The 12,563-nt window shown below is 42.3% G+C and overlaps 1 protein-coding gene across 1 annotated transcript; it reads right to left on the reverse strand.

Annotated features, from left to right (window-relative positions):
• Positions 1-271: 271 nt before the first annotated feature.
• Positions 272-6,943, reverse strand: LOC115625473. Its single transcript, XM_030520522.1, has 4 exons — positions 6,691-6,943; positions 5,513-6,516; positions 774-1,000; positions 272-677 (listed from the first exon to the last, which is right to left on the reverse strand). The coding sequence occupies exons 1-4, from the start codon at positions 6,941-6,943 to the stop codon at positions 272-274; spliced, it is 1,890 nt and encodes a 629-aa protein (XP_030376382.1).
• Between the last annotated feature and the right edge of the window lie 5,620 nt (positions 6,944-12,563).

Consider the following 12,563-nt stretch of genomic DNA (forward strand, 5'->3'; position numbering starts at 1 on the left):
TTTAGCTAGCGGGTATATTTATTAATATTATGATACATAATTAGGTTTTTTAAACAACAACACTTGTTTCTCGATCAGCTGTCACGGTCAATGCCGACCAATTCAAATCGTGAGCTCCACTCATCGATGGAGCTGCCACAATCGCCGCTTCCGAACCTGCCCCCGGTATCGGCACCGCCGACGACAACTCCACCGGACGCTTCAAATTCGAGGGTGCTATGGCGGTGGAGGATGCAATGCGCGGAACGGGGCGGAGCACATTGGTCTTGGGTCATTTAACGGGCAGCGTGGGGAGCATATTGTTGGCGACATTCGAAAGCTGCCTCAAGTGGTTCGCCTGCACGTACTGAAAGGCCGAGGACCGCTCAAAGTGTTGCGACAAATATAGCTCTCCCAGGGAGTAGAGCCGGCGTTGATCGAAGGGTTGGAAATGAGGAAAGCCAGCAAAGCGTTGTGCATAGTTCTTAGGGGAGGGATAAAGCACGCCGGCGGGGCGAGGAAGCTGCACGGGACTGCCATGGGCTCCACTAAATAGCGTGTAGGGTGCTGGGGCTGATGCGGGCTGCGAAAAGTTTGCATTAACAGTTTGCTGCTGACTCTGTGCCTTGAAGAAATCAAAGGTCTTCAGATTTTCCAGTATTTGATGCGAGGCTTGATGCTTCTTCAGATAAGCGTGGCTGCAAAATAAATAAAAGATGAAGAGCGACCGACAGAGGAAGATATTAGATAGCGGTAAAGGGACCTCATTCTGTTTTTCGGAAGGGTACACTTACCGTCGGAAAGTTTTCCCACAGTGGTGACAAGGATAAATGCCATCGCCTGCATCCTCGCCTGCAGGTTTATCCGGGTGACCAACGCTGCTACTATTGCTGTTATTGCTGGCTGTGGAATCAGAGCCATTCTGCCTTGATTTTTTATTACCTTGACTGCCCGTCAATGCTTCCGTTTTGGGCTTATGCCAACGTCTATGAGAAGCCAAGTTTGCCGGACAGTTAAAAACCTACAAAATATATATTTGTATTAGCCAAATATATGGAACCGGATCACACCGAAGATGTGTTAGTCTTAATGCCTGAAATTGAAATTGAAATAAATATAATATAACATAGGACGACCTACCTATTCAATAAAACAATATCTTTATCACTTTATTTTTCCAGAAGAGCTGCTAGTCGCTTCTGCGGGCCTGGATTTTCGCGATTTCTCAAAAACCCAATTGAATAACAAATTATCCAGTTAGAGGAATGGTCAAGAATGATGATAACATAGAAAACTTAGTATTTACAGACCTCAGGTGCAAGGGGTGTTCAATTTCATAGTAAACTTTAATTTATTATTTGTACAGGTTACCCGTAGGGTAAAAAGGGTACATTAGGTTTTTGCAAAGTGTGTAATAGGTAGAAGAAAGCATCTTCGACACCAGAAATTATCTACTTTTATTTTAAATTTCATCTAATTTGGTCAATTCTAAGAACATTTATAAGCGAACCAATTTCAGTCCGGTACTACGCCCACAAGCTGCAGCATCAAGTTCGCTCTTCTTCAGTGTCGGAAGTTTACCTGGGTACAGGGTATTTCAATGTCGGACATGCTCGACTGTAGCGTTCTCTCTTGATTATAATTTGCACGCAAACTTTATTTTACCGAAAAACAATTGTTCATATTTAAATTTAATCTACCAAAATAAATATTATTAGAATTAGTTATTTGCCGAAAATACGTCCAACAAAATTTGGTCCTTTCCACGAAACACAAACAGTTTTGAACAATAATACGCGCTGAAGCCCCGCTGTCAACATGAAACAACAAGTAGGAGGGATCTACAAAATTATCTGCCGAATGTCGTTTGCCAATTCGTTATCGATTCTGGAAGGCACTTAACAATCGTGTTACAAACGAAGCAAATGGTGCGATTCGTACTGTTAGTGGAACTAAAGGCTCCGAATAAATTGCCACATAATTAACATTCTGAAATGTAAAATGATGACACACAGCTGGCGTATCTAGACAAGATAATTAGAAAATATTTCGTTTCTAATCAACAAGTACAAAGAATAGAAAAACTATGAGGGCAGAGGAGCCGATACACCCATAAGTCACCTTTTGGAGAAAAACTACATTAAAGCTAGAAGTTCAGTTGTGTAAGGACCATTATATTCTTTAGACAACTGTATGATAATCCAAGTTCACTCTTAGCCCTATTTACTGTAATAGAGATGTTTTTGGATAAGCACCACGAGTGCATACAACTCAGATCTTGGCTGAAGACCATCTTTGTATCATAAGACGATAAGATTACATCATCAGCACACATACGAGAAGGTATATGCAAATGTCTCGTCATGCTGGATATATATACTTTTTGCTTCCTTCTGGCTGTTACTTTGCACCAAAATAATATACCCTTTTTAGCCTACGGGTACAGGGTATAAAAACTGAGGGAAAACCGATACCTATACTCCTCGCTATGGCGAGTCCAGTCCAGCTGCCACTTAGGCGACTGAATGAGTAGATATTGACTTAGATTTGGTAGAGCAGACCAGGGATAAGTTATACACACAAGTGGGATTGATACCATTTTATTAGGATGGACCCCAGTACACCAGGGATTGAAGAAAATGCACTGAGAAAGTAAATATGAACTTAGTGTTGGTAAAGAAGACCTGGGATATGATAGACAAATATGGAGGATTAATAAGTTTTCGATGGATCTCAGTACACCAGTGGTTTAAGGAAATTAGCTAGCCCATAATTAATGGGATTGCTAATCCCTTGACTTGAGGCATTCTGCGCCAAAAATAAATATAGGAAAGGAAAGAATAATGGTTAGATTAGTGTAGGTTGCAATGGCAGGGATGTCGTTCACACCCATACACAGCATAGGCCAAAGTAGGCCCGTTGTGATGCCATATTATTTATATGGACTGTGATGGTCCGACCCAAACCACCTGGAACATTTTAGGAATTTGATTAAGCTCGCAATCTCAATACTGGCTATTTCTGCTAGTGTAGCTAATCTTCGCCTGCTTAAGGCAGGGCAGTGGCAGAGAAGGCGCTCTGTGCTTTCCTCCACTTCTACGTTCTACTAAATTTTAGGATCTGAACAGTTCTCTTTGCGTTCAAAGCAATCCATGTCAGAAGTTTTGGGATCCTAAAGCTCAAAAAGATTACGAAAGGAAACGGGCAGTGGTAGGCGATAGTTGTAAGCGTAATTTATAAGTGTAGTTGTAACAGTTTCTAAAGGGTTTTAAAAAATTGAGTTTTTAGTGAAGTTTTGGCAGCCAAAGGATGTAGGCGGGAGATTGAAGACTTCGATTTTGAATTTTATTGTAGTAAAATTATAAAATTGGAACAAATTTAAGCGGTTGCCCTTTTCGTTTAGGGCGCTCAATATTAAAGAAATAATAACACATATTGGGGCCGGTGTGCATTCTCGGCAAAGACCAGCGTGACAATCTAATCTGAAATAAGCTTAGTCTCTGCTCCGATTTTGTCGAGCTTTAAAAGACCCGGCGCAGCGCAAACACATAATAGGAACATGGATACTTTTTGTTAGTTTGTAAAAATATATGAGCCTGCTACTGCCATTAAACCGAATTTCTAAAATGCTCCTTTTGTATATTACAAAAAAACTTGTGATACCCTGTACCCGTAGGGTAAAAAGGGTATATTAGGTTTGTCCAAAGTATCCAGAAAGGACAAGGTAATTTTATTTTTTGAAATTTTCCCCCCCTTCCCCCGCTACAGAATTTCGTCAATAGCGTCCACATTTCAAATGCTACCTAAACCAAACTTTGCACACATAGTTTATACATAATTACAAGGTCCAGGACTTTTATTAAAAAACGAAAACTATTTTTTTTTTTTTTTTTTTTTGGAAAATTTATTGGTCGTCTTCAAAATAGTCTCCTTCCGCCTGAATACAACGTTTTGCACGTTCAAGAAGGTGATCGAACGACTTTTTTAAGTCATTTGCCGGTATAGCGTTGAGGATGGCGGTCGCCGACTGTTGGATGGCATCAACGTCAGCATAACGCTTTTCTTTCATTGGCAAATGCATTTTTCGGAAAAGGTAGAAGTCGCACGGTGCCATATCAGGTGAATACGGCGAGTGGTTAATGGTTAAAATGTGATTTTTGGTCAAATAATCGGTCGGATTCTCAGCAATTTTTGGTCGTCAGTCAATTTGTGCGGAACAAACCGTGCACACACCTTTCGTAAGCCCAAATGTTCGGTCAAAATGCGATAAATCGATGTTTTGCAGATGTTCAATTCCATTTCCATCAATTTCAATGATGGTTTCGGCTGATTTTTGATGAATTCACGCACTGTTTTGATGGCATTTTTGGGGATCACGAATTTTGATTGGCCCACATGTTGATCGTCATTTATGTCCTCACGACCACTTTGAAAACGTTGAAACCACTCGTGCACTCTGCTACGGGATAGGCAATCATCGCCATAAACTTGTTTCATTAATTTCGGTAAATGTTTTACCAATTTTAAAACAAAATTTAATGTTGGCTCTTTTTTTCGAAGCTCATTTTCCGACCGATAACACAAACATACTGACACTTAAAACGCAAAAACTTTACTTCCAATCGATAAAATGTCATGGAATTCTCACTGGACAATCGATAAAGATAGCAGATTCTAACGCACCAGTCGACATATAGATGGCGCCACCAGGGGGCGGTAGATTCAAAAATTCCTGTTTATTATGGAACACACCTTGTATCTACTGTTGTTTAACATTTTATCCAATTCGGTCAATTCTAAGAAAAGTTATTAGCAAAACAAATTCTCTCCAGTGAACTCAGTGATGGAAGTTTGTCTGTGTACAGGGTATTTCGCTATCGGACTGCTCGACTGTAGCGTTCTCTCTTGTTTGAAATCAAGAAATTGTTCGATTTTCTTCTTTTCCCTTTATTTCATGCCAAAAGCTTGTTTGAAAACGAATTTATTAATCTACATTTTTTTAAATATGCGCTGTTCAGTTATTTTAACACGACAATTACTTGGTCTGTTCCCAGTACTGCCTCTTAAAACAGAGATTTTATTAAATTACTTAATAGTGGATCTATTTGTGAAAGCGTTCCTATTTTCGTTGCCAGTGCAACCATGTCTGTAGCATTATCATTTCATTCTCTCTATAGTCGTGGGGCAAAGTCTAATAATAAATCTCGACCTTTGTATAAAAAATATAAAAATAGTTGTGAGACAGACTACCTGCAGAACGAAGAAGTCCTATATAGTTTAATAACAAAGCTAGATATTTGTATTAAAAATATACAGAAACTATAAAAGCTGGGACAACCAAAGTTGGTATCCAGAAAGGATGAGTTTATTTTATTTTTTGGAATTTCCCCCCCTTCCTCCGCTACAGAATTTCGTCAATAGCGTCCACATTTCAAATGCTTGTATGTAGTGCGAACTGTTCGCGAAGAAATCAAAAATTTCTAATATTTATAGGTGTGAATAAATAATGATTCGGTGTATTCGTTTTTCTCACCTTCTCGCATTCGGAGCATTTGTATTCGATGTGCACAATGCGGGGACAGCGGTGCTGGGCGAGCATGAAGGCATCGTCGTAGAGAGTGCGACAAAGCTGACACAAATAAGCGCCAATCTTGTTGTCGATGCTGGCCAATATGGCCTTCGCCTCCTCGGTGATTTCGACTACGTTGAAAGCCGGATCAATGTCACCTTTGCGCACAACCAGCTCCTCATCGTCGCGCAGCTTCCGTATGATGGTACCGGAGACGGGACTGATAGTCTCCTCGTCGATTGCCGTGTGTTTGCGTAGCTTGGTGCGCTTCCGTTCGGGTTTGTGGGTGCGAGGAGGTGCAAGAGGTGCTACTGAGCCTGTGGACGCTACTTTTGGGGCCGTCGCTGATGTGGGGTTCACGGGCGTAGTCGCACTTCCACTGCCCAGGTCTGTGTAGATTTTATCACTGTTCTCTATAGTTGCGGTCTCCGTCGGCGATCGCTGTTCTGCCGCCGGCTGAGAAAAGTCCCGTTCAAACAATCTGGCCAGGCCGTCGACTGCCTGAATGTGAAGTTCCTCATCGTCGTAGGTCAACTCATTCCGTTTCAGCGCCTTGGCTTCAACCAGCTGTGCTTGCAGACGCAGCGATGGATTTTGTAGGTCATCGTCTTCGTCGTCGTTGCTCAAAATATCCACATAGACCTCTTCCTCGTCATCATCGACTTCATTGTCGGATTGCTGCTGTCTGCTTCGGGACCGCTGTTGTTCGTCGCTCACGCCCTCTTCCATGTCTGTGTCCTCATTGTAGTCATGGGAACTGACAACTGTTTCATCCTCGTCCTCCGTCAACACGATTGTTTCATCTTCCACGTAGATGCTGGGCAGTTGTTGCCCTTGTTGCTGGGTGCTGACCAGGCTCGGGTGTATGGCTGGGGGTGGCACGCTCGATTGACTCGCCGGAATTTCCTCAAAGTTATTTTTCGTCTCTTGAAAATGACTTTTATTATACGGAGCAGCGGGGCCACCACCTGAAGTAGCATCAAAGCGTAAGCCGTAGCAGCTTGTCCCCAGTTGTTGTTGTTGTTGTTGTTGTGGTGCTAGTTGTTGTGGTTGCTGCTGTGGCTGTGCCTGTTGCTGTTGTTGCTGCTGCTGTTGATGGGGAAAAAAGCTCGTTGATGGTGCAGTGACCAACTGCTGCATGCCCAGCGTCGCGTGGTGCTGCGTCGCTGCCATCGCATGCGGTCTCCATAGGTAATTCTCCTCGGACATTAATCTCTGGCGCTTGCGGGGCGGCGAGGGCGTCGATGGTGGCGTAATGGGAATAATGTTGGCAGCTCGCAGTGAAAGGTCCAGAGGGGAGAGCAGCGCAATCGCTGGCCGGCTTTGACTGAATTGCGGAAATGTCTCGTTGATTGCTGGTAATGCACGGCACTCGGGATAATGTGGATTCATCATTTTTCGCCGAGCCTACCGGCCGTAGACTTAGCCCTCAACTTTTATTTTGTTGTGGAAAGTTGCCCTTATTCCGTTTTAATTTAAACAAAATCGAACATCCTGCAACTTTAAGTACCTGAAATATATAATTGGTTAGTTAACAAATAGTTAGAGCAATTTACTAATCGGGACATTACAACGTATATCACATACTCGTATATTCAAAACAACTAATATAACTATGCAATATAATGTAGCGCTGGATGTTAAGCCAGAAAACATGTTTATTTTTGTAAAGATAAAGGAAGCAGAATTGTGTATGCCTTATACTAGATATGAAATATGGATATATTGAATATACCCTTTAATTTTGCAACTGGCAGTACATACGAGTGCATTCTTAGAGGAGACAAATCAATCAAGACATGTCCTTTCGGACTGATAGACAGTCTGTCTAGAAGAACTTTGCAAGCGGCTGGGCCCTTATTGATTTTCTATGTTATTATACCACTTTATTTTGAAGAGAATTATGATTAATGTGGTATTATGAACACCTTAATTCAACTTAAAACAAGAAACGAAATGGTACTTCACTGTAAACTATATGCGTTGTTATCCCCAGGCAAAAGCAGAAAGACGAAGAGTATACCTAGCAAGTCAATTTTTGGTTCAGCCGTTTCATCCAGACAGACGAATGGACCGATATGTTCAGATTGACTTGTCGTGCGTATTCGGGTTGCATCAAAAAATCAATCAATAATTAAAATGGGCTTTTTTTTTATTCCTTTTTTACTCCGCTTGGGAGCTTAGGGCTTCTACAGGCACATTTTTCCATCTGACTCAATTCCTAGCCGTCTGTCTGTCTTCGCTGTAGCTGTATCCCATATGGTGTTGTTTCTGGGTTAAGTTCTGAAGGTTATCCGCCGCCAGGTTGTCGTCTTTAGGTCTGTCGACCCGACTGCTTCCTTGGAACAGAGTATCCGTAACATCGACATCGAAGTGGAGCCGTTTTGGGTTCATTTGTCTTGTATAAGGTTCAATAATCATTTGTTGTCAGTCGACCTGGTGATTGGCCAGATGCGACTTATCCCAGTGGTGGGGCTGTCACCTGTCGCCGCCGGGGAGAGGCGTCTTGGGGGTTATACTATTGTGTTGTCCAGATAGCGTGGATGGATGTGTTCTTTTTGGTGGATAAATGACCACGACGTTGAAGGCATATATTTAGGAGAGTTTTCGAGAGGAAACATTTGGCAAATGCCAAATTAATTATTCGCCATTATTGTTTATTTACAAAGGTTAGTCAAATGCAGCCATTTGGTTTCTTTATGTTGTTTCGTGGATAGTACTGAGATGTTCGGAAGAAAGGTGGCTCATAAAAACCAATATTTAATTTAAAGAATAGCCATGCAAGAGGTGGGTCACCGTTTCCCCATCTTCCTCATCGTTGCAATTTTGATAGAAATCATTGGGAAGGCAAAGTCTGGTCCGGCCCTGATCTAGCTTCTTCTTAGCTTACAGAGCCCCGTTGAGCACTCCCTGCTGCAAATAGGCCACGTTAGCCGCATATACGACGTTACGTTTATTTCATTGGTCTTAAAGTGGTCTCATCTTGCATTCGGTATACTGAAGCTTTCCTGATCCGGAGAGATAGGGACAGTGATCTGTATCTTAACAGCTCGTCGGCTATAAAAATCTGGATACCTAATTTATAACCCGATAAGTATTATCGGGTATATGCAAAAAATTTAAATTTTGATTAAGTAATGCCCGATGCATTAAAATAATAACTTATGCATATGATCAATAGAAAAATGTTAACAAATTCAACTGGACTCCATTTTAAGGCGAAATAGTGCGCCATTATAATGAATGTTTGGTCGACTTCATATCGCGAAAATTTTTGCCTACGCCCTTGATCAGGAATATTTATTCAGACAGAAAGGGGAACTGTTGAGAGCTTCCTTTTGGGTTGAAAATGCATTCAAAGTCGATGTTTTTATACCCTGTACCCGCAGGGTAAAAATGTTATATTAGGCTTGTGCAAAGTATGTAACAGGCAGAAGGAAGCACCTCCGACCCCATAAGGTATATATATTCTAATTCAGTATGACGAGAGAAATCGATCTAGACATGTCCGTCCGTATGGATGAACGCCTGGATTTCGGAAACAGTTGAGCGCACATTAACCAAACTTGGTATGTGGACTCTCCAAGATCCTAAGCTACACGAGTTTATTTTATTTTTTCCAGCTTAAGGGTTTAAAGTACTCCCAGCTCTCTCAAAACTGTCGGGTAAAATTTGGCATCTAGATTCATATAGACCTAAGGGAGAAAAGTTTCTTTACGATCCCTATTTTAGGTATTCTAGCTCCTATATTTCAAAAGCGTTCAGCTGCTTGTGTATGCTGATAATATAGACATTATCAGCCGTAGCAGGAGGGGGAACACCGAAGCATTTGCGGCTATTGAGAAGGAAGCTGCAAAAATTGGTTTGGTGATAAAAGAGAGCAAAACGAAGTATGTGTTTCCCTTAAGCAGGGACACGCGGGAACCAGACTCCCAGATCGCGGTGGAAAACTATACTTTCGAAATGGTGAAAGATTTTGTGTATGACCATTTTGTGTGGCACCACTGTCACAGCAACCAACGATGTCAGCCTAGAGACCAAATGGAGATTAGCTCTAGCCAATCGATGCCACTTCGGCCTCAGTAGGCAATTGAATAGCAGAGACCTTTCTCGAAAAACTGAGCTAACGCTCTACAATTCTCCCCGTGCAGCTTTATGGCGCATGGGTGATATCGCAGACTGATGCAGCAGCTCTTGGAGTGTTCGAGAGAAAGATGCTTCGGAAGATCTTCGGTCCTGCACGCGTTGGCGACGACTACCGCTCTACGCCGACATTGCCATAGTAAAGCGAATAAACATCCAGTAGCAAAGCTGGCTAGGTCATGTCGTGCGTATGGATGAAGAAGCTCCAGCGAAAAAAGTGCTCGATGCGGATGTTGGGGGAGACACCGACGGGGGAGACCTTGTCTACGCTGGAGGGGCCAGGTAGAGAACGCAATTCCTACCTGCGGAGTGGCAAACTGGAAGAGACGCGCGCGAAGCAGAGGCGCGTAGAGAGCTGTGTTACGTCAGGTCATAGCCCGGTAACGGGTTGGAGGACCAGTCAAAAAGAAGAAGCACCTATCATTGATGAAATATACATACACATATACATATGTATAACAAATAAATTTAATGAAATAAACCGATTTTTCCTATGAATAGGATAGGTAGCCTAAATACCAATTTTGTTCTTTGGGCTTAATCTTTTCCGGAGTCCATGTGTTCATCCAGACGGCCGGACATGTCTATATCGATTTGTCCTGTCATTGCTTATTAAGAATATAAATATATATTTTATAGAGCCGGACATGCTGGTGACTTACTTTGCACAAACCTAATACGAAACTAAAATAAGAACATTTTAAAAATTTCCAAGGTTGGGATTCGTTTCAAAACGTAAAATATTGCCAAAGAATGTCTAGTGTATTATATTGGAAAAGTAAGTTAAGTAGCAAAAATTATGTTAATCTGTCTGAAACAATAACGACTTTAATCGTAAGTTTTCATATAATCATTCTTCGTCTACATGTCCCCCTGTCTTATCACCAAATTATGAATCGAGGTTCCTTTTTGCTGTACATCAACCGAATAATACGAAGAAAGACCAGGAAGATGATTTTGTCATTGGAATGGTGAAATAATGAACCAATTTTATAAACAAGAAAGGAATGCTAAAGTCGAGCAGGCTCAACTCTTAAATATCCTGTACCACCCCACAAAAAAGTAATTAAATTAATTAATTAATTTAATTAAATTAATTAACTAAATTAATTTAATTAATTAACTAAATATTAACTAATTAAATATAAAATATTCCATGCATGCATACATACATTTACAATTACATCAGAATCGTGTCTATGCGTGTTTGTGTACTTGTACATATGTATGTATGTGTGCATTGAGCTTGGTTATATGGCTATAACTTTCTTTCCGATCATTCTATCATAATGAGACTTGGTATACGGTTATATAATTACTAACCTAATGTGACTACCAAATTTTAGTTCAAAATTCCAAGAATTACGGGAGTTATAGAAAATCGTTAATAGGGGGGGAGTGGGGGGGTGGATCAGAAAAAATGAACAAACTCGTCCTTTCTCGGTCTCAGGAGAATCTGTATACCAAGTTTGGTTATTCTAGCTCTTATACTTTCGGAGATCCTTGCGTTCATACAGACAGACAGACGGACAGACGGACAGACAGACGGACAGACAGACGGACAGACGGACATGGCTATATCGACTCGGCTTGTCATGCTGATCAAGAATATATATACTTTGTGGGGTCTACCAAGCCTCCTTCTGTGTGTTCCATGTGCACTCGCACTAAACTAATATACCCTTGTACCCTTTGGGTACAGGGTATAAAAAGTAGTAGTTTATATTTTAAAGAGTTTGAAATTGAATAGAATTGCAGTGGGACCACTTCATGGTCTGCCATTCATAACTAGAAATGTTTTAGAACTGGATTACCGTTTTAACATGCTCGTAGCAGTTTAATTCGACTTAATTAGAAATTGCACTATATAGTATATATACATATGTGTATATTAAGTGATCCACGTGTTTTGGAGACCAATTACCTCAATGAAAGCATTGAATTCTTGTCGAGTTATATCTGTAGTATATTCTTTGCATATGTTTACTTTTTATTGAATTTAGCTTTGGAAACTTGGTATATTTTTCGATGGTTTTCTCCTTACGTTCACTTTTGCACCGAAAGTACAATCTTGTTCGCGCACGCACACACAATGTACCGTTACTCGCAACTATCCCGTAGCAGCCGTCGAAGTGGACTGACGGCCGCTGCCGAGCTTCAATATCGACGCGCCGACACCGATGTTGAGTCACCTGTCGCAATGCCAGCGAAATTGGGTTTGAATGCGAGGCCAATGAAAGCCAGGACAAGGCACAATACACCACCACAGCACCACACCACCTTGCGAAGCAGTTGAGACAAACAAGAGAGGCATCCAGCACACCACACCAGCCCACGTGCCACCCACCACCCATCACAAGCGAGCCTTCAACAAATGCGGCATTGGCATCTGCCTTGTTCGCGCTCTCGCTCGCACGCAGCAGTGGAATTCGGGGAGGCTGAGGCTGCCTTTGGATTCGCCCGTGTCGCATAGCGCGACATCAACCCCCCGCCTCTCGGCGCTCACATCGCCCACACAGGCCGCAAGGCTGCTCCGCGCATGCGCCGACACGCCTACAGCTATGCAACGGCTTTAGAGCATTGCAGCGACGGACCCGCGCGATGTTCCTGGAATTACACATGCTGCAAGCTGCTGGCATCTGTTGCGCTGGCCCGCTCATTGGTGGGGGACTTGGCCGTTGCCATGCCACGCCCCCAGGACAGACGTTTCAGCACACACCGCTCGGAATGTCATTGAATTGCAAATGAAGCATTTCAATGCATTGGAGTGTGGCAGCAGCACAGTGATGGGGGAGGGAGGACGGGGACACAAGGGACGGCGACAGTGGACAGGGGAGGCCATCTCTCGGTGCTGCATTGTTGTGCTTTTTTG

The sequence above is a fragment of the Scaptodrosophila lebanonensis genome, unplaced genomic scaffold (assembly GCF_003285725.1).
Source record: "Scaptodrosophila lebanonensis strain 11010-0011.00,11010-0021.00 unplaced genomic scaffold, SlebRS2 tig00000072-arrow-pilon, whole genome shotgun sequence".
Taxonomy (NCBI): domain Eukaryota; kingdom Metazoa; phylum Arthropoda; class Insecta; order Diptera; family Drosophilidae; genus Scaptodrosophila; species Scaptodrosophila lebanonensis.

Bases quoted from the DNA above. Each gene is read 5' to 3' on its own strand.
- LOC115625473 (XM_030520522.1), bottom strand. From the start codon at position 6,943: ATGATGAATCCACATTATCCCGAGTGCCGTGCATTACCAGCAATCAAC. The intron at 6,517-6,690 runs GCATGCAGCAGT...ATGCTACTTCAG, and splicing joins GCAGCACCACGCGACGCTGG to GTGGTGGCCCCGCTGCTCCG. The intron at 678-773 runs GTAAGTGTACCC...TTTATTTTGCAG, and splicing joins TGTGGGAAAACTTTCCGACG to CCACGCTTATCTGAAGAAGC.